Source organism: Notolepis coatsorum, assembly GCF_963971535.1.
Source record: "Notolepis coatsorum genome assembly, chromosome: 4".
NCBI lineage: Eukaryota > Metazoa > Chordata > Actinopteri > Aulopiformes > Paralepididae > Notolepis > Notolepis coatsorum.
The window spans coordinates 131,489,234-131,514,255 of record NC_140168.1 but is presented as its reverse complement, the minus strand read 5'-3'; the positions used below and the strand labels follow the sequence as shown (position 1 = coordinate 131,514,255).

The 25,022-nt window shown below is 44.5% G+C and overlaps 1 protein-coding gene across 1 annotated transcript in view; it reads right to left on the bottom strand.

Moving 5' to 3' along the window:
- Positions 1–4,570: 4,570 nt before the first annotated feature.
- The window catches only part of LOC311226698 (E3 ubiquitin/ISG15 ligase TRIM25), a 149,483-nt gene continuing 129,031 nt past the window's right edge, over positions 4,571–25,022 (bottom strand). The window contains exons 5-7 of the mRNA XM_084312110.1: positions 18,094–18,326; positions 16,507–16,529; positions 4,571–4,706 (exon numbers count right to left, since the gene is read on the bottom strand). Of these exons, the coding sequence (XP_084168236.1) occupies positions 4,690–4,706; positions 16,507–16,529; positions 18,094–18,326 (273 nt within the window). The 3' untranslated portion in view covers positions 4,571–4,689. The remainder of the gene's footprint in view (positions 4,707–16,506; positions 16,530–18,093; positions 18,327–25,022) is intronic.

Genomic DNA, 25,022 nt, shown 5'->3' with positions numbered 1-25,022 from the left:
GTTCACTGAATTGGTCCGGCGTCGAGGGTTTGGTCCGTCTAGAAACTACAACTGATCAACATTGCGTTCCGTGGCTTGAAGTTGTTTGGGAACCAACACTGCCGCCTACTGTTCAGGAGTCACACTGCTATTTGTAGGACAGTCTGTTCAAGCAGCATTAACCCTTTCACTGCCACACGACAGAAGGTTAACCATTTCACTGTGACAATAATACAGGTTAACCCTTTACTATCACACAACCGACGGCGATGCGCCATCATTAGCAGCTAATAATGCTAATGATGGAGCATCGCTGTCGGTTGTGTGATAGTAAAGGGCTAACCTTCTGTCGTGTGGCAGTGGAAGGGTTAATATAGACGTATTTGCTCTTACATTTGAGTTGTAATTATTAGACCATGTTTATTCTACAAAATAAGTAATTCTGACTATTTGAATATGGCTTCAGAATCTAAACCAGCCAGCGTCATGTTATGAATAGAAAATGGGGGACCCCGATGTAAACAAGACGAAAGTCTTTCTCTGGTCTGCATCCCCTTAACAATTGTGTGTATTGAGCCGTACTGTATTGTACCCATTCTGCAATCTGTTAATAACATTTCCAATCAATCAATCGGTCATCTGTGAAAAGCTGACAAGGTCAAAAGGTCTGTTTAATCCAGAGGGGAAAAAAACATTTATACACGATCAGATTGCAGAAAGTCCATTAGGCAAAGGCAGAGACCCCATTATATCACATTTAAAAGGCCTCTACGCCTCACCCCCTGACGTGACCATACATAATCAGTATTCCTTTTGTTTCATACAGTAGGCCTAGAGCTCCCGTGTCGGAAAACAAGCTTGTTTGCTTGATGGGGCTGAACCACAAAAGCCCCCATACTTTTAACTACCATTGAAGTCCATAATCAGCTTTCAAACATGTGATTCTGAGAATAGTCAGACCAGATGTAAGAGAGACTCACTTTAGGATACGTTACCTGTACGCGTGGTTTCTGGCAGTCAGCGGCTTTCAATAGTGGGGAAATTCTTCTGTATGATAAAAAGTTCCAGGCTGTTATCAGCCATCAGCCCAGTAGGCGATAACACAGTCAAGTATCAATACATCCATCATCATCTCGATCACTCCTTCGTCATTGGATCAAATGTAAACTGCTGGGTTCTAAAACATATTTGTAGATGGTGATATATATATATTAGATCAAATGACTACTGCACACTTCTCCACAGGCTTTTATTATAGTTTTTTTTTAATCCCAGTTTGGCTGCTCACAAAAACCACTTGTATCAAAATAAATCAAAAACACTTTTATTAACATTCAAATATTTTAAATTGACAATCATAGCATACTTGTGTAATAAAGTGCAAAAATCCCACCTCACCTGAAATCTATATTTACAGAATAACATTTTTAATTGCAGATAGAAATGTATCAAAGACATGTTGGAACATTAATGCATTCCATTTTAAACATAACTATGGAAAATAAAGACTTTAAAGTGTAGCCTTTGCATTTTGTATTGACCCATCTTAAACAACGCCCTCTTTTCACGATCCTCCAATCACAACCGCTGCGATTGGAGGATCACAAAAAGAGGGCAGGGTTTGAGATGGGTCAATTATTAACATTAAATTGCTCCCATTTTTTCTTTTCTTTCATCATGCAAAGCGAATATCTTCTCAAGAGTAAACATGCATGCGCGCAGGCGCACACATTAAGGTCTTTGGCTTAATATAAAACTTTGGTCTAAATAAAAAAAACGTCAGCAAACGCGCTGCAAAAAGTGCGGAGACCGAGCGCTATGATGCGCTGTGCTGCCCCCCAGAGGGCTCCACTGGACCAGAGTCACGTGTGGTCGTTGCGCAGAGTCGAGAATGCAGAGGACGTCCCCCTTCAGGCCAAGCGCACGCACTACAGGACCCGGGGCCGTATTCATGTTCCCGAGAACAGCGGTTTTGATGTAGAATTGCTGGTCAGGTCATTGTCATTGTAAATGACTGAGGTGGTAATATTGTAGCCGTAGCTTCTCAATGCAGCGTTTTCCTTCACCTACTGTATTCTAAAGCACACACATTCAGAGTGGCCCCTAAACCCGTCTGACCAGAGACACCTTTTCAGTAACCTTAGGACCTATAAGCACAAGTGAATGTGTCTTTTCACTCACTCACTCACTCACTCACTCACTCACTCATCCGTGTCGAGGTTTTCAGGGATTACTTATCAGGCATTAGATCAATCCCACCTCAACGTGTGTCATTTCCCCTCTGGGTAAAGTCCAGCTCTTCAACGCCCTCCTTCGCGACGTACATTCACACATTCTCACGAGGCCTACAGTGAATAACCCCTCGTGTAAAAGTGCACCACAGCAGCAGTATGCAAAATGGTTTCATCAAGACGGTCACATTGGAGGGTGTTCAGTGCAAAATTGTGTTTATATAAATCCAATGGATTTGAAGCCCTATTAGCATCCAGTGTGTCGTTTTTACTTAAGGATATGTGGCAAAAAGTTTGGCAATTGATCCAAGCCCCGCCCTCTTTTCTTGACCCTCCAATCACTGCTATCCGCGGGGTCAAACAGCTTCTTCTTTTTTTTACCCTTTCATCACAAGCATTGCTTTCCTGTGTCAAGAGAGAGGGGGAGGGGCTAAGAGAGAGGGGGGAGGAGCTAAGAGAGAGAGGGGGGGGCTAAAAGAGAGGGGGGGGGGGGCTAAGAGAGGGGGGGAGCTAAGAGAGAGGGGGGAGCTTGGGATACAATAAAAGCCAACAATAAAAGTTTGTTCAAAATCTGTTGTTTACAAGACTTAATCTTCTTCCTCTCCTTCCTCTCCCTCCTCCTCCTCATCTCCCTCCTCCTCCTCCTCCTCCTCCTCCTCCTCCTCCCCTCCTCATCCGCCTCTGGGCTGTATACATCATCTGCCAGCTCACTTTGGTCCTGTCCTTCATCCTCCTCTCCCTCGCTCCTCATTTCTTCCTCTTGCTCCTCCTCCTCCTCAGTGCTGTTGCCGTAGAGATCGTCATCCTCGCCGTCTTCCTCCTCCACCGCTTCTCCCTCCTCATCCTCCTGTTCCTCCTCCTCGTCGTCAGGGTCTACAAACGGACCTGGAGGTTTGGACAGAAAGCAACAAGTCCATCATCATCATCATCATCATGTCATGGGGACGATCTGCAGCAGCTTTTAACCCTTTCACTGCCACACGACAGCCGGTTAACCCTTTCACTGTGACAATACAGAAGGTTAGCCCTTTACTATCACACAACCGACGGCGATGCTCCATCATTAGCATCATTAGCTGCGGAGCTAATGATGCTAATGATGGAGCATCGCCGTCAGTTGTGCGATAGTAAAGGGTTAACCTTCTGTCGTGTGGCAGTGAAAGGGTTAAAGGGGGCAAAGAAGGAATTGTACAAATTAAAATGCTGGTTTGATACAAACAAGCTATATCATTAAAATCATCAGAGTAAAACCAAGTTCATGCCGTTTGGAAATCGCTAAATAAATACATAACTCCCATCTGGAAATTGAAAATGTCCAAATCGATGTATATGAAGTAAAGTTTTTGGGTGTCTTAATCCAATCTAATCCAACTTTATTTATAAAGCGCTTTAACAGCCACAGGGGCACAAAGTGCTGTACAGAGGCAGCATATTAAAAAACTATAAGCAGCACTAAAAATAGATTAAAAAAAAACAAGAGTACCAAAAAGAGAAAAAAAGGGGTAAACATAGGCAGCAATAAAAATTTAAATAGATCAGAGTACTTAAAAAAAATTCTACAAGACTTAATCTTCTTCCTCTCCTTCTTCACCTTCCTCCTCCTCATCATCCGCCTCCTCATCATCTGCCTCCTCCTCCTCATCATCATCTGCCTCCTCCTCATCTGCCTCCGCCTCCTCATCATCTGCCTCCTCCTCATCATCTGCCTCCTCCTCCTCATCTGCCTCCTCCTCCTCATCTGCCTCCGCCTCCTCCTACTCCTCATCATCTGCCTCCTCCTCATCATCTGCCTCCTCCTCCTCATCTGCCTCCTCCTCATCTGCCTCCTCCTGCTGGCCAAGCATATAAAGCTGATTTGATTAATTTAGGACAGGTATTGTAACCTGGACACTCGCAATGGATATGTTTGTTGTCAGAAGCGGTGCCGGTTGGCCGTGTGTTCCAAATGGATATGTTTGTTGTCAGAAGCGGTGCCGGTTGGCCGTGTGTTCCAAATGCTGGCAAAAGAAAAGGTGGAATCTAGTAGTAGTGACTAAAACAAAACGGCGTAAAAAGACAAGTAAATTACAGCGGCACTTGGAAACTAGGCATGCTGAATTTAAAAACGGAACTGCTACCGCTAGCTTTCTTTCAGAAATAAAAAAAACTATTTTGGAGGAGAGAAAACTGCTGAAAACGGCAACATCTCATTGAAAAAGAATGATATGTTTACTACAGTCTGCCGCCATATTCTGATCATGGCACACGTGGAACGGTGTTCTGGTTTTGTTTCTGGCCACTAGGGAGAAGCGATGGGCCCAAGCGGGTGGATTCTTCAGGGGCGCGGGAGAGATGAAAGAAACATTCTTACACAAGGAATCGATGGCGCTGCTGATGTGAGTCTGCAGTTCCCTGAGAAATTCCCCCGATATTGACTCCATGGTGGTGCCCACAGCATCTGTCTCCATGTCGATGTAGTCTGGGTAGAACATGGTCTTCCTCAGCTGCCTGCAGCACCTAAAAAGAAAAGAGACATCAACATTAACCCTTTCACTAACACACTACAGAAGGTTAACCGTCTGTAGAGTGGTAGTGAAAGGTCAACCTTCTGTAGTGTGGTAGTGAAAGGGTTAACCGTCTGTAGTGTGGTAGTGAAAGGGTTAACCTTCTGTAGTGTGGTAGTGAAAGGGGTAACCATCTGTAGTGTGGTAGTGAAAGGGTTAACCTTGATTGATTGAAAATTGTATTAACAGATTGCAGAATGGGTACAATACAGTACAGCTCAATACACACAATAGTCAAGTCAAGAGTTTTATTTGTCACGGCATACAAGCATACAGTGAAATGCGGGAGGTCATGCCCGCAGCGATTGTGCAATAATACAAGTAATAAGTAGGGATGTCCGATATTATGGACCTACCGATTTTATCGGCCGATATCGGCATTAGAATGTGATATCGGTATCAGTTAAAAAAAAAAGAAAAGAAAACAAGAACAAATTCTGATTTTATTTATTGTCAAAAGTATGCATAATGTTGAGTTAATTCCACAACAAGAGATATGTAATGTTAATTACCTGAACTTATTCCGCTTTTTGGGGGGGGAAACCCTGCATATATCGGTATCGGTTGATATCGGTATCGAAAATTAAGAGTTGGACAATATCGGTATATCGGTATCGATAAAAAAGCCAATATCGAGCATAATAAGCCATTTGTGCAATAATACAAGTAATAAGACATAACAGGTATAATATACATAAAGTTTACAAAAAGCATGATAAAAGACATGCTAAGGTCCTGCGATAGTGCAATACAAATTTAGCTACGGACGAGGCACTGGGTCTTATGTACACTACTATACAATCTACAGTTATACTATATATTCTTATACTATATATTCTTATGCTATCTTGCTATATCCATCTATTTGCTATACAAGAACCACTCCCATTATTATAATTTTTTTTTAAGTGACCTTTTCATTGTGTAAAGTGACCGTTGAGTGTGAGCGTGTGAAGCATGTGTGTGCGTGTGTTCATGCTAAAGTGACTGTTAGTGTGTGAGTGTATACAGTATGTGTGTTGTGTGTGTGCTTGTGTGTGGAGATTTCAGTGTTCAAGACTCTGATGGCCTGGGGGAAGAAGCTGAGCCGAAGTCTCTCTGTCCTAGTTGCTGGTGTGTGCAGGCGTTTGCCTGACCGCAGCAGCTTGAACAGGCTGTTGTTGGGGTGGTGAGGGTCTTTCATTATTCTGCAGGCTCTGGATTTGCACCTCTTGTTATATAAGACCTGCAGGGGTGCTAGTGCAATACCCGTAGTACGCTCAGCTGAGCGCACCACTTTCTGTAGGGCCTTCTTGTCCTGTGCCTTGCTGTTTCCAAACCAGGCAGTGATGTTTCCAGTCAGAATGCTCTCTACAGCCCCGGAGTAGAAGGAGTGGAGTATCTTCCCCAATACTCTGAACTTTCTTAACTGTCTCAGGTGGTAGAGGCGCTGCTTCGCCTTCTTTACGACTGAGTCTATGTGTGTTGTCCATATCAGGTCTTCTGAGATGTGGACCCCCAGGTACTTAAAGCTGCTCACCCTGTCCACGGTAGCCCTGTTTATCCACAGTGGTGTGTGTCCCCTGCTGTGTTCTCCTAAAATCCACAATCAGCTCCTTGGTTTTACCAATGTTCAGGAGCAGGCTGTTGTCCTGACACCAGCGTGCCAGTACATCAACCTCCTCCCGGTAGGCCTTCTCGTCGTTGTCAGAGATCAGCCCCACCACCACCGTGTCGTCCGCAAACTTCACTATGGAGTTGGAGCTGAACTTGGCCACACAGTCATGTGTGTAGAGTGAATACAGCTGGGGGCTCAGAACACAGCCCTGGGGGGACCGATACTCAGGGTGATGGTGTTGGAGGTCTGACCCCCCCACCCTGACCAACTGAGGCCTTTCACTCAGAAAGTCAAGGATCCAGGCGCTCAGAGCGGAGCTCAGACCCAGCTCGATCAGCTTGTCCACCAGTCTGGTGGGGACTATGGTGTTGAACGCTGAGCTATAGTCAATGAACAACAGTCTCACATAGCCCCCCTTCTGGCTGTCTAGGTGAGAGAGGGTGTTGTGTAGTACCTGAGAGGCCGCATAGTCAGTGGACCTGTTTGGCCTGTATGCAAATTGCAAAGGGTCCATATCACTGGGTAGGGAGGCACAAATGTAATCCTTAACCAGCCTCTCAAAACATTTCATGACCACAGAGGTGAGTGCCACCGGTCTGTAGTCATTAAGACCTGCTGGGGAGGATTTCTTTGGTACCGGGATTATAGTGGACACCTTGAAGCAGGCAGGGACCACGGACTCAGCCAGGGATAGATTGAATATGGTGGTGAACACTGGGGCTAGCTGGTTAGCACAGGACTTAAGTATCCGTCCTGTTATCCCATCTGGGCCAGCTGCTTTTCTGGTGTTCACCCACATAAATACTCTTCTCACACTGTGTTCCGTCAATGAGAGAGTGCGCCCCCCCTGCGGATGCCCCCCCCCCCCCTCCACGACGACCGGTGCGTCAGTGACGTCGTTAGCCGGTGAGCTAGCGTCGCTACTGTTTGCACCGAACCGCGTGTAAAAGGAGTTGAGTTGGTCCGCGAAAGAGGAGTCATCACTCCCTATTGAGGGGGCGCTGACTTTTTTTTGTATTTTATTTTTTTATAATTTTTTTAAACAAACATGACAACACACGATAAGATATACAAGCATTAGTTGACAGTGCACATCCAATGAAATCACATTTTAGTTAATTGTCTTATATAGGATATACCCTTAATACCTGTTATCTAAAAACCTACACACATATGCTCCAGCTCGTACTGGCGCTGACTTTGTAGTCAGTTATCGTCCGTAGTCCTCGCCATAAACCTCTTGTGTCGTTCTGGGCCATTTGTGCCTCTTATCTTGCCAGCGTATGTCCTCTTAGCAAGCTTTACAGCCTTGCGCAGATTATAGACTGTAGCCTTATACTCATCCATATTTCCTGACGCTCTGCCCAGGTTATAAGCAGTGGTGTGAGCATTCAGAGCCACTCGGATAGTACTGTCCACCCACGGTTTCTGGTTTGGGAAAACCTGCACCTTTTTCGTGGGGACAATACCATCAGCTAGCGTTGCTATAAAGCTAACAACAACATCAGCGAACTCACTGACGTCACTGGAGCTCCCCTGGAGCATTCCCCAGTCGACGTCATTGAGTGCGTCCTGTAGCGTGGCCTCTGATTGGTCGGACCACTTCTTTACCTCACGTGACACGACAGCGTCACGTGCTCTCTGCCGGTAGGCGGGGATGAGCAATATGGCGTTGTGATCCGATGTGCATGTCGAACCGGCTAATGGAGGGGCCGGTACTGCATTGTAACCGGCTCTAAATGGGGTGTAACAGTGATCAAGCATGTTTCCTCCCCTGGTGGTGCAAGCGATGTGCTGAAAAAAGTTTGGCATCACCTTCTTCAGATTCACCTGATTGAAGTCGCCGGCTATGATCATGGCTGCGTCCGGGTGCTTGATCTGATGTTTGTTCAGCTGTCCCTGTAGGTCCGCCAGGGCCCTGACGGTATCTGCTTGTGGTGGAATGTACACTGCCGTCATGATAATGGCAGTGAATTATCGGGGGAGGTAAAACGGGCGACATTGTATGGACAGATGTTCAAGGTCCGGCGAGCATAAACGGGAAAGAATCTTTACTTCCTTCGGATTGACCCAGTTGTTGTTGGTCAGAAGACATAGTCCACCTCCAATGCGCTTACCGGACTCTTCTGTACGGTCCGCTCGGAAGACGGAGAAGGAATCCGACGGAGAGATGATGTGATCTGGAGTTGATGCCTTCAGCCATGTCTCCGTGAAACACATAATGTTGCAATCTCTCACGTCTCGATCGAAGCAGACCCTCGCACGGAGATCGTCCATATTATTCTCCAGCGAACAAACGTTTGCCAGCAGAATTGAGGGAATTGCCGGCCGGTAAGGAGAACTTTTCAGTCTTTTCCTAATTCCGCTTCTGCGTCCTCTGTGTTTCCTTTTGATTGCACCGCCATTGTCTCTGCTGTTGTTGGGGGTGGGGGGGTAACTGTACATTGGATTATCGACGAAACCATACTTGGTCCCAAGAAGAGGGTCTTGTGTATTATTGGGTTTAATAGGACATTTATTGTACATTGGTGGGGGTTGCGTTAGGACATTTACAGGGGCCAGTTTCGAATTGCAGTCTCTCGTAGAGTGGTTTTGAAAGTGGGTAGTGATTCACATTCCTTTACAGCTGTGGGTAGGGCTTTCCACATTGTTGTGGCATAATTGCGAAACGCGTTTAGTCCCTTGTTTGAGCCGAATCTGGGTTGAACATGATTTGTGGAACTCCCTCTGGTGTTGTGGTTGTGGTATTCACTGACCTTTGGGAAGTATTTTGACATGTACATGGGTACCTTAGTTGTGTAGTGTATCTTGTAGACCAGGCCCATTGCAAGTTGCTGTACTCTGTCATCTACTCTAAGCCATCCTAGGTTGTCAAAGTGGGCAGGTGAGGTGGGTTCTAGGAGTAAGGTCAAGCAGTAGTCTGACCAGTTTGTTTTGTGATGTTTGTAATTTTGTTTTTAGCGCCTTTGAGGTGCTTTGGTACCATGAGGTGAAAGCATAGTCGTAGTACCCTTGAATGAGTGCTCCTGCCAGAGTCTTCAGGGTATTCTTGTTTACCAGAGAGGAGATCCGGTACAAGAATCTAGTTCGTTGATTGACTTTTTTGTATTACATTGGATGTAGTGTGGTAGTGAAAGGGTTAACCATTTGTCGTGTGGCAGTGAAAGGGTCACCTGTTGCAAATGACATCTGCCACTTACAACACTTGTTCTGCTCAACACATTCTCCTAAAGATTCTGAAAACATACACTGCACTCCTGACTGGAACAACCTACAGACATCTCTCAAACTGGTCACCCTTTTTTTTTTAAACTTACATTTTTATTAACAGTTTTAGACAAACAGCACTTACAAAAAAAAAAGGGGAAACTAACATCACAATAAAAAGAAAAAGAAAAAACAGTGCACATAAATATTTACATGGGTATCATGGTTAGTTGTCTGGTTCCCCTACAGTTGTTTTCCAGGTACTTAATACAAAGGCTGATTGTGTATCTCCCTTAAACAGGCATAAACAAGTAATTCCTACTCAAAGATGATAAATACTGACTAAGGCATGTATGTGTGATCTGGGTCCAGAGACCCTCCTTGAGCTTCTTTCTTCCCTTATCCTTCGTCCTTTTTTTTTTTTTTTTTTTTTATTAACTTTCACTTTGCCTTTTGATTCACCCATACACAAACCACATCAGCCCTGAATATTAATATCACACCGTTAAACAGACATAAATAATAAAGTATAAAAACATACAGCAATTGTAATACCCCAAAAAAATAGAAAATACTAACTAAAGCATAGGTGTGTGACATGGGTTCAGAGACCCTCCTTGAACTTCTTTCCTCCTTTACCCTTCGCCCTCTTGTGTTGCATTTGGTTCTTCCTCTGATGTCGTTTTCGTTCCCTTTATAATCCTCCCACTTTCCCCATCTTTCCCCAAATTTCTCTTCCTGTAAACTCAGCATGTGTGTTATCCTCTCCATATCCTGTATTTCTTCCACTATTCCTACCCATTGTGCTATTGTCGGTGGGTCTTCCTTGTACCACAGTCTCGTTATTGCTTTTCTGGCCGCTATCAACATTATCTTTATTAAATATTTGTCCCCCCCTTGTATTCCCTCGTGTGTCAGGTCTCCTAAGTAAAGCACCAGTCCTGTTTGTGGTAACCCGTATCCTAATATTCTGATCATTGCTTCCCCTATCTCCTCCCAATACCCCTTCAGCTTCTGACATCCCCAGAATATGTGCGTGTGATTTGCCCCCTCCTTCCCACACATCCTCCAGCATGCTCTTTGTGTTGGTGCATATTTTCCCTTCAGCTCTGGGGTTATAAAGAATCTGATTATGTTTTTCCATCCAAATTCTTTCCATATCCTCGATCCTGTTGTTGAATGTTGCACCTCGCATATGTTCCCCCATTCCTTCCCTGTTATTCCTATCTCTAGTTCTCTCTCCCATTTCTCCCTTATATAATCGGTCGTGTGTCCCTTGCTGGTCATTATAGCCCGGTACAGTGCTGATATTACCCTTCCTTTCCCTCCTTCGTATGCCCTTACTATCAACCTAATTATTCCATTCTGTTCTTCTTCCTTGTCCCCTCTTATTTCTCTATTATAGTAATCTCTAATCTGTAGATATCTGAAGTGGTCCTTGTTTTCTAGTCCAAATTTCTCCTTTAATTTTTGTAGTGTTTGCATTTCCCCCTTCTCTATCATTTTGCATATCGCTGTTGCCCCCCCCCCCCCCCCCCCCCCCCCCCCTCCCACCTTCTGAATCCATGGTCTAACCTCCCTGGTTTGAATCTCTTATCATGTGCTACCCATCTCAGGACCCCTGACTGCTTCTCCAATTTGTGTGTTTTTACTACTCTGTTCCATATGTTCAAGGTGCATTTGGTGATTGGATCTAATAGTCCCTCTTTCTCTTTAAATAGTTCCCTATCTCCCACCAGAGCTTGTACCTTGTATCCCTCCCCTTCTTTTTCAATGTCTTTCCATCTTGCCTCATATCTGTCGTTACACCAGCACGTCACTGCTCTCAGTTGTGCTGCATAGTAATAATCTTGTAGGCTGGGTACTGCCATCCCTCCCTCTTCCTTTGGTAGTTGTAGTGTTTTATATCTGACCCGTGGTCTTCTCCCCGCCCATATGAACCTCGATATCAGTCTGTCCCACTCCCTGAATTGATTCTGTGGTATTTGTATCGGTAGTGACTGGAATAGGTACAGTAACCTTGATAGTATGTTCATTTTAATGACCTCTATTCTTGAATTGAAGTCCAAGGGCATTACTGTCCATCTCTCTAAGTCTCTCTTGATGTTCTGATTTATCTGTGTATAGTTCGCCTCAAACAGTTTCTCCACCCCTCTCGTGATGTTCACCCCTAAGTATTTAATCTTGTCCATGTCCCATCTTATCCCGTACTGTTCTCTAATTTCCGTCGTTGGGGTATAGTTCCATGCTAAGGTCTGTGTCTTTGTCACGTTTAGTTTGTATCCCGAGTAGTGGCCATATTCCTTCAGTAGATCCATCAGTGCCGGGAAGCTCTTGTCTGGTTGCCTCATGTATACTATCACGTCGTCTGCAAATAGGCCTAGTTTATATTCCGTTCCCTTTATCCTTACTCCCTTAATGTCCTCTTGTCTGTCTGATCAGTTGTGCCAGTGGTTCTATGAAAACGGCGAAGAGCGTCGGTGAGAGACAACATCCCTGTCTGGTAGCCCTCTCTAATCTGATTCTATCCGTCAAGCTGCCATTCACCTTAACCCTCGCTGTCGGTTCTTGATATAGCGCCTTGATCATCTTCATCGCCCTCCCGTTCAGTCCGAACCTCATCAATGTTTTATATAAAAATGTCCAGCTCACACTGTCGAATGCTTTTTCTGCATCTAGGCTAATCAGTACCGCGCTACCCCCTTGTTTTTGTATCTCCTCTACTATGTGTAATGTCTTTCTCACGTTGTCCTGTGTCTGTCTCCCTTTAATAAATCCAGTTTGATCTTCATCTATAATGTCTGGCATAAACGTCTCAAATCTCTTTGATATTATCGATGTATACATCTTGTAATCCACGTTAAGTATGGACACAGGCCTGAAACTACTACATAATTCCCTATCCTTCCCTTCCTTCGGTATCGTGGTGATTAAGGCTTCCTTCCACGAGGGGGGGGGGGGCATTTTACCCTCTTCCATCGTGTGTCTGAACGCGCCCCTAACATGGGTGCTAATTCAGTTCTAAATGTCTTGTAGAATTCCGATGGGAATCCGTCGCTCCCCGGAGACTTGTTGTTTTTAGCTCTACTAATTGCCTCTTCCAGTTCTTGTTCCGTAATTATTTTATTTAATTCTTCATTCTGTTCTTTCCCTATCGATGGTAACTCTAGCTTCTCCAGATATGTTTCTATTTCCTCTTCTCCCGCTGCTTTTGGCTGTGTGTATAATTTCTCATAGTATTCTCTAAATGTCCTCTCTATTTCAGCTGGGTCCCTCAATATTTCATTAGTCTTTGTATCCCTTATTGTGTGTATCGTGTTCAACTTCTGTTGCGTCCTAATTCTCCTAGCCAACAGTCTGGTCGCTTTTGGTCCCCCTTCATAGTACGTTTGTTTCATGAACCTCGCTTTCTTTGATTTCTCCGAGCGTTTCCTGTTCTTTTGATATCTGGTGTCTCCCCTCTAGCTTCTTCAGCTTCCCTATCAGATTGTGATATGTCTTCGTTCTGGCCTTCTTCAGCATTGCTGTTTTTTCCATCAATTTCCCCCTTATCACCACCTTCAGTGTGTCCCATAGAATGTTCGGGTCTGCCGCCCCGTTGTCATTTTCTTCCTTATATCTGGCTATCTCCTCCTTGATCTGACTCACCACCCCCTTGTTATTTAATATTCCTACATTTAGTCTCCAAATCGTGTTCCTCCGTCTCCCTTCTAGATCTACTGTCAGATATATGGCACTGTGATCCGATATGTCCGCCACTCCTATACTGCTCTCCCGTGCCCTGTAACTGTCCCCCGTCGTCATCAAAAAGTAGTCTATTCTCGCATATGTCACATGTGGGTGTGAGTAATGTGTGTATTCCCTGTCCATGGCGTGCATCCCCCTCCAAACGTCTGTAATTCCCATTTCCGTCATCTGAATATTCATATATCTACTGATGGGTGCTCGTCCTTTTCTAGTACTCGTGGTGTCTAGGTCGTGATTCAGTACTACGTTAAAATCTCCCGTGCATATCAATATCCCTTTTAGTTCCATCACTATCATATAAAAAATGGTCTCGTATAAATCCCTCTCACTCTCTGGGGGTGCATAAACATTCACTAACGTAACCATTTGGCCCTCCATTTTCCCCTTCACCAGAACAAACCTTCCCTCCTTGTCTCTTACTTCCTTGATCAATTCAAATTTGACTGTTTTTGATTAACGTGATTACTCCTCTCCTCGGGTTTTGTTTAAAGGAACTATAGTATGCATTTTCATATCCAAATCTCTTCAGTTTCTCATGATCCTGTGCTACCAAATGTGTCTCCTGCAGAAAAATCACTTCCATCTCACTTTTTTTACATTTCAACATCACTTTGTTCCTCTTTATCGCATTATTCATTCCATTAACGTTTAACGACATCATTTTCATACCTTTAACCATTGTCATCTTTCTTCTTCTTTCGTCTGTCAGTCCCCCCCATGTCACACTCATTCCCCCCTCCGGTTGGAGCCTCCGCTCTCTTCACCGAATACATATAATGATTAACATAAATAAAAAACATAAACTTTACATAAAGTGCTCCCAAGGCGTTCGGGGGGTCCCTGTGTCCCCCCCTGTCCCCTGCTGGTGGGTGAGGGGTAATTGCTCTCCTAGCGAGAGGCCCCCTCCTGACGGCTTGGGGGTTTGAAACCCTTACCCCCAATCGCTCGTCATATTTGTCCAGCTTTCTTACTGTTTTTTTTTTTGCTGTCGAGCTCCTGGTCAAAAGCGCTCTGTCCTTCCTTCTGACCAAAGACCCTCTTTTCCTGGTCCCTCTCAATGTGACTCATATGTTTCAATGTCCCTCCTTCCTCCCATACCCGTGTGCGGTGTCTCCTGTGTACCCCTTTTTACTTTCTTTTCCTCCCCTCTATTTTCTATGTGATGTCCATTTATCCCCTTAATCCCTCCCAACTGTGTTACTCACAGCGTGTGTCTATGTATTTGTTTCAGTATGTTCTGTGTCTCGCCTATCAAACCTAGTTATATTTCCATTTATTTCCTCCATCAGCTTGTGTATTATGTGTCCATGTATACGTTATGTTCATTTCTATATCCTGCCTCTACCTGGGAATGTGTGTTTATGCATATGTTATTTCAGTTTCTATATTTTGTCTCTATTTGAATAGTTTTTTCAATCTCTTGTGCGTGTACTCATCCGTTCGCCTCCTCCCGCCTCCTCTCCCCTCCTTCTCCGTCTCTGGCCTCCTCATCCGTCTCCGTCCTCATTCTGTCACGTTTCACCTCGGCCTTCTCCTCTCTCCTCCCTCCTCTCCCTGGTTTCGGTCTCCTGCTCTGGTCCATCTGCGTGCCCCCTCCAATCTCTGCTGCAGGCTCCGCGTCTGGCCCTCCTGTCTCCTTCCTTCTCCGTCCTCCGTCATCTGCATCCCCCGTCGTCTCATCTCCTGCGCCGCTTCTCGTGCCGTCACATACGTCACCGCCCCTTCCTCCCAGTGAATCCTTAGCGAGGTCATGGGTGACTGGAATCTCATTCCGTTTCTTTCAGAGTTTTCTTCAGTCCCGCGTAGGACCTGCGTGTTACTGCGCTGTCGAGTAATCGTGATCAAATGATAGTCTTTTCCCTTCGATTTCAATCTTCTTGGTCCACGCGGTTCTGAGTATCAATTCCTTAATCTCAAATCTCAGAAAGTTAATAATCACCGCTCTCGGAGGTCTGTCCGGTTTCGGTCTCGGAGCCAACGCCCTGTGGGCCCTCTGAATCTCCATTTTTTCCAGTCCCGTCTCCTTCAATTGCTCCTTGATAAGCTTTTCTACATAATGGGTCACCGATTCCCCTTCGACTCCTTCTTTCAATCCCCATATTCTGATGTTATTTCTCCGTGACCTCCCCTCCATGTCCGACATCTTTGTCTCCATCTGTTCTTGTTTCTGAATCGCACATGTTAATACCTCGTGTATCTCTGTGTTCCATTCCTCCGCTTGTGCCGTCCTAGTCTGTAACTCGGTCACGTTTCTGTCCTGTTCCGCCATCTTCTCCTCCACCCTTTTGAGTTCTGTATTCATTTCACCTCTGAAGTCCTCCTGTTCCTTCCTCAATTCCTCCCGTAGCTTCCCAATATCATTCCTTATCGTGTCCGTGTTCAGTTTTATCGCCGCTGTTATGTTCTCCAGTATCCCGGCCTGCATGACCACGGCCCATCCTGGCATTCCCGTGTCTGCCTCAGCGGGACCTCCCCCTTCTTCCGCCTGTCTTTTCTCGGCTTCGCTTCGGGGACTCTGTTTCTTCAAATTCTCTTCTTCTCGTGTGTTCTCCATTTCTCTTTCCTTCACAATCGTTGTCTCTTCCTTACTTCTCGTGTGCATTTTCATTTTTTATTACTTTTCGGGTCCTTTTTTATCAGTTTTTTCGCTCATTTGACCAGGAGCTCTATCGCACGTGTGTTACCCGTCTGCTCTCATACCGGAAGTCCCAAACTAGTCACCTTTATGCCTAAGTCAACATTCAAGCACTCTCTGATGAACAGTCTCACTGACTCCTGCAGTAACATCCCCAGCCCCCTGTCTGTCATGGTGCCCCTCTCACTGCTGTATTGCTTGTTGTATGTATATTTATATTGTAATAACATATATTGTATGTCGGAAATGTTTAATCCTGAATTCCTTTTCAGCCCCCCCCCCCCCCCCTCCCTTCAAGGGCCGTTGTCTCTTGCCAGGCCATCATTGTAAATAAGAATGTGTTCTTAATTGATTTGCCTGGTTAAATAAAGGTAAAATGAATATTTTTTATTTGAATGTACTTATTTACTATATTTTAATGTACAAATTTACTAGATGCATAATTTGTACGGTACTTATTTACTATATTTGAATATAATTATTTACAATATTTTAATGTCCTTATTTACTAAGTAGAGGTAGACACACATGGCGACATGGCTCGTCAGTATATTAACATAGACTTACTGTTTTCCTGTCGTCTTGTAACCCTAAAAAGAAAAGAAGCAAAATTCATCAATAGACATCTTGTGGGGCCATCAGTTGTGATCAATGAGCTCATTTTAAACCAAGTGTTTATGGGGGGAACCGTCACTGCATAACAGTTACAAACACACCTTACAGAGCATCAAGAAGTGCAGTATAAATCTGACCATGTTAGGCAAGTGAAGATGGAGCGTTTATAGATAGATATAGATCAGTGGTTCTTAAACTACGGGTTGCAACCCAAATTGGGGTCGCGGGTAGGTGACAGTGCATTGGAAAGTAAAAACAATTTAAATAAAAAATATCTTTTGGCTAAATATGCCTCGTTTTATAAATGTGTATTGATAACATAGTGCTGTAATAAAATGTTCTAATAAATATGCATGATCAAGTTCAACAACGTGTGCTTTTATTTTGATATTCCTTAATTCCATGTTGAAATTACGCGCTACATTAAGTTTGGGGTCCCCAAAAAAATCCTAAATAAAATGGAGTCATCACGGTATGAAAAAGTTTGAGAACCCCTGATATTAGGGGTGGACGGTATAAACGGTATGAATTTGCTCTACGGTATGGATTTTGACTATACCTTGTAACCGGTAGAGCAGCTCTAAAATAGCAATGACATCATGTAACCACAGCGCGACTATTTCACTCGCATTTGCCCCTAAAAATAGATAGAATTAGTCATAGATAATAGATATGTGCAAACTGGAAAAAGTTATTTAGGAGGCTTTGCGCAGTGGGCGTGTCAACACGCAATTGTCATTTCATAATAAACACATATCACCGCGGCGCACAGCAAGTTTCAATTTCAGTTCCTGGCATTTTAACCAGTGGAGAAAGGTAGAGATTTCCCTATCGTTTTTCTTATATGAATTATTCTACGTTAATAAAACATACCTGGTGATCAACTACAGTTTGCTGTGAACATTATGATATGTGTGTAGTGTTCTGATAACGACGGCTGGGCAGCGGGGCTGGATGCTGGATTTTGCGAGAAGCATATGCAGCTGCAGAGCCGCAGAATCCACCATAACCCACCATCTGTACCGGCACAGTGCAGTACTCAATTCAGCCATTGGCAATTCAGCTGTTGGGTGGGGGGCGCTGTTGAGCCGGGCCTGTGACCGGACCTGAAAGCGCCCCTACTCTGTGGCTCTGCAGTTGCATACTATTGGGATTCGTTGGGAGCAGCACAGAGTCTCGACTCAGGACTTATTTTATTTGGAATATAATGACTATACGCAAAAGTAGCCTAGTTTTAAGTTAAAATATTATAAATCTACATGCCTTGAGGATGTCATTATTTATATAGCCTGCCTATCAGGCAAAAAAAAATTCGAACGGAAACACTGATACCGTGATATATACCGTTACAGTCTATGCTTCAAATTATACTGTGATATAAATTTTAGACCATACCGTCCACCCCTACCTGATATAGATTATATTATATATATATATTTTGCACACTGTATGTGAAGTTCATTCCAACAAAGAGAGACCTCTCTGTAATGAACAACCCTTCTCTGCACCTGGTTTGGGGTCAGATCTCAAGTGCCTCACCTCAATGAATCTGAAAGGATCGCTCTCCTGCATGAGACCCTCGATGCCACACCGGACCTCCTGGAGGTGGGTCTTGTCCTGGCAGATCTTAGAGATGTTCTTCTGGATCGCCGGCCCGTGGCACCGCAGTGGTCCCGCGTCGACTCCTGCAGCCTGGAGATGAAGCCATCCACCTTGGCCTTCATCTCGTCGCTCAGTTTGGTCATGTTCTGCTCAGAGTCATCCAGGAACTTCTGTATGGTACAGGTGTGGGGGCAGGGGGGGGGGGGGGGGGGGGGGGGGGGGGAAGAGAGAATTCACCATGTACTGTATACGCCCCTGCTGTATAATGACCGGTCAATCCCATCTCAAACACCGCCTTCTTTTCTTGATCCTTGTGATTGGACAAGAGAAGATGGGCGGGGTTTTGGATGAGTCAACCACAACAGAAATATAATTTTGATGAGCTATAAACAGGCTTTACAGGTCAATGTGTACTGTGCTGGTGTAGCATCTCTTCTGAGTGCCAAGGTATGACATGTTCATAGATTTGCACACCTGGAAGAATATTTCCCACATTGCTTTCTAACCAGCAGAACTTACTGCTCTCTAACCAGCAGAACTTACTGCTGCTAGGGCTGTCTTAAATACTTCTAAGCTTCGAAGCTTCGAAGCTTCGTTCGATGGCATGAGCTTTGAACATTACAAATTATAATTAACACTTTGAGTGCCACGCCCGAGAATATTCTGGTTATTTTTTTATTTTAGCGATCTGAAATCATATTGCATCACGCAAGCCTACCATTGGCGATCCAGGGAATGGGAGAAGTGAATGGGAGAACGGATTTCTGACTCCACATTTTACTTCTCACTGATGCAGCCGGGGTCTACCAGAGTTCATTCTGGAGCCTCTGAGCCGCGCGGATCATGTGTTCTACTGTATACACGGTTGATCAATACATTTATCGATTTTTTCGAATGGTGATCGGAAATTGGAATAAACCATTTGGATACCATCTGACCTCAGGTAAGGAAGCTATGTTATCAGTGTTAGGATAATCAGACTCGTTTTCACGGAGATATAAGCGTTTCCACTATATGTGATATAGCTGTTTTGATTGTAAAAGCCATGCGTGCGTGCGCACACATATACTATCGATCATCTAGCGTTTATTTGAAAACTATTCATAAATAGGCCGACAAATGACAACGTTCTGGAATATTCCAGTAAAAGGCGATTATCATAGAATGTGTTGTTTTTCCCCGGAAAACGGGTGATTTTCAAAATGCTATCAAACGGAAATGAAGCGATAAAAATACAATCTGCCTTGCCAATATTGACTGGAAAATGAGTCTTTGATAAGCGACGGGCAGATTAGACACATAGCGATAATTTAAAACATAGATTAGGCGATATTAACGTTAACATTGGGAGTGGATGGTGGCGCGGCAGGTCCCCCCCCCCCCCCCCCCCCCCGCCCCCAAGTGCTCCCTCCCTCTCTCTATCGGTCTCTCTCTCTCTCTCTCTCTCTCCCTCCAGAGTATGCAGAGGTGTCGGGTTTCACTGCCGGGTTTCACTGCCACTATGAGGAAGTGGTTTTCCACTCGCTGTCTAGTCTGCGTGTATCGTCTAGGTAGATTGTTGGCGGGCATTAGCTACAACCACAGAGCCAATCACTGTCTTCTACCCAGAGCCTGAATGACGTGACTCAGGCCTTCAAATCAGGATGGACTAATTTACTGGAGCAGGAAATTATCTGAGCTGAATCAGAGCAATCCGCCAATATGGTATTTAGACACTAAAACACATTGATACTAACTCCTATTACTATAATACAATGCTAGAGACTGAAAAATGACATTTATAGTACATGTCCCCTTTAAACATGAATACATAATAAATGTATTCATGATCATCATGCAACATAAAACAATTGTAGGAAGTTTGGGAGAGGAAGGGGTTTTAGCTTGCGTGTTGTGAGTTCCAAAACATTTTACATAAAGTTTAAAGCTCAATATATAAAAAGTGAACAGGAGGTCTATTTGTATTAAAAACAATAGATTGTTTTTCATTTAAATGTCTGGAAGAGCTCAAAAATAAAAACGTCAATTGATATTTCCGTAGCCTTTTTTTAGTTGGTCTAAATGTGACTGATTGTGTTAAATGGGCACATAATATCGCCTCATATCGATCGCAGGCACCTGAATCGAATCGTATCGTGGCAGACTGTGATATCGGCAAATATTGTATCGTTGTCCAAAGAATCGATATCGTATCGTGATGAAACTGGTGATTCCCACCCCTAGAACTTACTGCTCTCTAACCAGCTACAGAACTTACTACTCTCTAACCAGCTACAGAACTTACTGCTCTCTAACCAGCAGAACTTACTGCTCTCTAACCAGCAGAACTTACTGCTCTCTAACCAGCAGAACTTACTGCTCTCTAACCAGCTACAGAACGTACTACTCTCTAACCAGCTACAGAACTTACTGCTCTCTAACCAGCTACAGAACTTACTGCTCTCTAACCAGCTACAGAACTTACTGCTCTCTAACCAGCTACAGAACTTACTGCTCTCTAACCAGCAGAACTTACTGCTCTCTAACCAGCAACAGAACTTACTGCTCTCTAACCAGCTACAGAACTTACTGCTCTCTAACCAGCAGAACTTACTGCTCTCTAACCAGCAGAACGTACTGCTCTCTAACCAGCTACAGAACTTACTGCTCTCTAACCAGCTACAGAACTTACTGCTCTCTAACCAGCAGAACTTACTGATCTCTAACCAGCTACAGAACTTACTGATCTCTAACCAGCTACAGAACTTACTGCTCTCCAACCAGCTACAGAGCTTACTGCTCTCTAACCAGCTACAGAACTTACTGCTCCCTAACCAGCAGAACTTACTGCTCTCTAACCAGCAGAACTTACTGCTCTCTAACCAGCTACAGAACTTACTGCTCTCTAACCAGCTACAGAACTTACTGCTCTCTAACCAGCTACAGAACTTACTGCTCTCTAACCAACAGAACTTACTGCTCTCTAACCAACAGAACTTACTGCTCTCTAACCAGCTACAGAACTTACTGCTCTCTAACCAGCAGAACTTACTGCTCTCTAACCAGCAGAACTTACTGCTCTCTAACCAGCAGAACGTACTGCTCTCTAACCAGCTACAGAACTTACTGCTCTCTAACCAGCTACAGAACTTACTGCTCTCTAACCAGCTACAGAACTTACTGCTCTCTAACCAGCTACAGAACTTACTGCTCTCTAACCAGCAGAACGTACTGCTCTCTAACCAGCTACAGAACTTACTGCTCTCTAACCAGCTACAGAACTTACTGCTCTCTAACCAGCTACAGAACATACTGCTCTCTAACCAGCTACAGAACTTACTGCTCTCTAACCAGCTACAGAACTTACTGCTCTCTAACCAGCAGAACTTACTGCTCTCTAACCAGCTACAGAACTTACTGCTCTCTAACCAACAGAGCTTACTGCTCTCTAACCAACAGAGCTTACTGCTCTCTAACCAGCTACAGAACTTACTGCTCTCTAACCAGCTACAGAACATACTGCTCGCTAACCAGCTGCAGAACTTACTGCCCTCTAACCAGCAGAACTTACTGCTCTATAACCAGGTACAGAACTTACTGCTCTCTAACCAACAGAACTTACTGCTCTCTAACCAGCTACAGAACTTACTGATCTCTAACCAGCTACAGAACTTACTGCTCTCTAACCAGCTACAGAACTTACTGCTCCCTAACCAGCAGAACTTACTGCTCTCTAACCAGCAGAACTTACTGCTCTCTAACCAGCTACAGAACTTACTGCTCTCTAACCAGCTACAGAACTTACTGCTCTCTAACCAGCTACAGAACTTACTGCTCTCTAACCAACAGAACTTACTGCTCTCTAACCAACAGAACTTACTGCTCTCTAACCAGCTACAGAACTTACTGCTCTCTAACCAGCAGAACTTACTGCTCTCTAACCAGCAGAACTTACTGCTCTCTAACCAGCAGAACTTACTGCTCTCTAACCAGCTACAGAACTTACTGCTCTCTAACCAGCTACAGAACTTACTGCTCTCTAACCAGCTACAGAACTTACTGCTCTCTAACCAGCTACAGAACTTACTGCTCTCTAACCAGCAGAACGTACTGCTCTCTAACCAGCTACAGAACTTACTGCTCTCTAACCAGCTACAGAACTTACTGCTCTCTAACCAGCTACAGAACATACTGCTCTCTAACCAGCTACAGAACTTACTGCTCTCTAACCAGCTACAGAACTTACTGCTCTCTAACCAACAGAGCTTACTGCTCTCTAACCAACAGAGCTTACTGCTCTCTAACCAGCTACAGAACTTACTGCTCTCTAACCAGCTACAGAACATACTGCTCTCTAACCAGCTGCAGAACTTACTGCCCTCTAACCAGCAGAACTTACTGCTCTATAACCAGCTACAGAACTTACTGCTCTCTAACCAGCTACAGAACTTACTGCTCTCTAACCAACTACAGAACTTACTGCTCTCTAACCAGCAGAACTTACTGCTCTAACCAGCAGAACTTACTGCTCTAACCAGCAGAACTTACTGCTCTCTAACCAGCAGAACTTACTGCTCTCTAACCAGCAGAACGTACTGCTCTCTAACCAGCTACAGAACTTACTGCTCTCTAACCAACAGAACTTACTGCTCTCTAACCAGCAGAACTTACTGCTCTCTAACCAGCAGAACTTACTGCTCTCTAACCAGCAGAACTTACTGGTCTCTAACCAGCTACAGAACGTACTGCTCTCTAACCAACAGAGCTTACTGCTCTCTAACCAGCTACAGAACTTACTGCTCTCTAACCAACAGAGCTTACTGCTCTCTAACCAGCTACAGAACTTACTGCTCTCTAACCAGCTACAGAATGTACTGCTCTCTAACCAGCTACAGAACTTACTGCTCTCTAACCAGCTACAGAACTTACTGCTCTCTAACCAGCTACAGAACTTACTGCTCTCTAACCAGCTACAGAACTTACTGCTCTCTAACCAGCTACAAAAACATACTGCTCTCTAACCAGCAGAACTTACTGCTCTCTAACCAGCAGAACTTACTGCTCTCTAACCAGCTACAGCACTTACTGCTCTCCAACCAGCTACAGAACTTACTGCTCTCTAACCAGCTACAGAACTTACTGCTCTCTAACCAACAGAGCTTACTGCTCTCTAACCAGCAGAACTTACTGCTCTCTAACCAACAGAACTTACTGCTCTCTAACCAGCTACAGAACTTACTGCTCTCTAACCAGCGGAACTTACTGCTCTCTAACCAGCAGAACTTACTGCTCTCTAACCAGCTACAGAACTTACTGCTCTCTAACCAGCAGAACTTACTGCTCTCTAACCAGCTACAGAACTTACTGCTCTCGAACCAGCTACAGAACGTACTGCTCTCTAACCAACAGAGCTTACTGCTCTCTAACCAACAGAGCTTACTGCTCTCTAACCAGCTACAGAACTTACTGCTCTCTAACCAGCTACAGAACTTACTGCTCTCTAACCAGCTACAGAACTTACTGCTCTCTAACCAGCTACAGAACTTACTGCTCTCTAACCAGCAGAACTTACTGCTCTCTAACCAGCTACAGAACTTACTGCTCTCTAACCAACAGAACTTACTGCTCTCTAACCAGCTACAGAACTTACTGCTCTCTAACCAGCTACAGAACTTACTGCTCTCTAACCAGCTACAGAACTTACTGCTCTCTAACCAGCAGAACTTACTGCTCTCTAACCAGCTACAGAACGTACTGCTCTCTAACCAGCTACAGAACTTACTGCTCTCTAACCAGCTACAGAACTTACTGCTCTCTAACCAGCAGAACTTACTGCTCTCTAACCAGCTACAGAACTTACTGCTCTCTAACCAGCAGAACTTACTGCTCTCTAACCAGCTACAGCACTTACTGCTCTCCAACCAGCTACAGAACTTACTGCTCTCTAACCAGCTACAGAACTTACTGCTCTCTAACCAACAGAGCTTACTGCTCTCTAACCAGCAGAACTTACTGCTCTCTAACCAACAGAACTTACTGCTCTCTAACCAGCTACAGAACTTACTGCTCTCTAACCAGCGGAACTTACTGCTCTCTAACCAGCAGAACTTACTGCTCTCTAACCAGCTACAGAACTTACTGCTCTCTAACCAGCAGAACTTACTGCTCTCTAACCAGCTACAGAACTTACTGCTCTCGAACCAGCTACAGAACTTACTGCTCTCTAACCAACAGAGCTTACTGCTCTCTAACCAACAGAGCTTACTGCTCTCTAACCAGCTACAGAACTTACTGCTCTCTAACCAGCTACAGAACTTACTGCTCTCTAACCAGCTACAGAACTTACTGCTCTCTAACCAGCTACAGAACTTACTGCTCTCTAACCAGCAGAACTTACTGCTCTCTAACCAGCTACAGAACTTACTGCTCTCTAACCAACAGAACTTACTGCTCTCTAACCAGCTACAGAACTTACTGCTCTCTAACCAGCTACAGAACTTACTGCTCTCTAACCAGCTACAGAACTTACTGCTCTCTAACCAGCAGAACTTACTGCTCTCTAACCAGCTACAGAACGTACTGCTCTCTAACCAGCTACAGAACTTACTGCTCTCTAACCAGCTACAGAACTTACTGCTCTCTAACCAGCAGAACTTACTGCTCTCTAACCAGCTACAGAACTTACTGCTCTCTAACCAGCAGAACTTACTGCTCTCTAACCAGCTACAGAACTTACTGCTCTCTAACCAGCAGAACTTACTGCTCTCTAACCAGCAGAACTTACTGCTCTCTAACCAGCTACAAAACGTACTGCTCTCTAACCAGCAGAACTTACTGCTCTCTAACCAGCTACAGAACTTACTGCTCTCTAACCAGCTACAGAACTT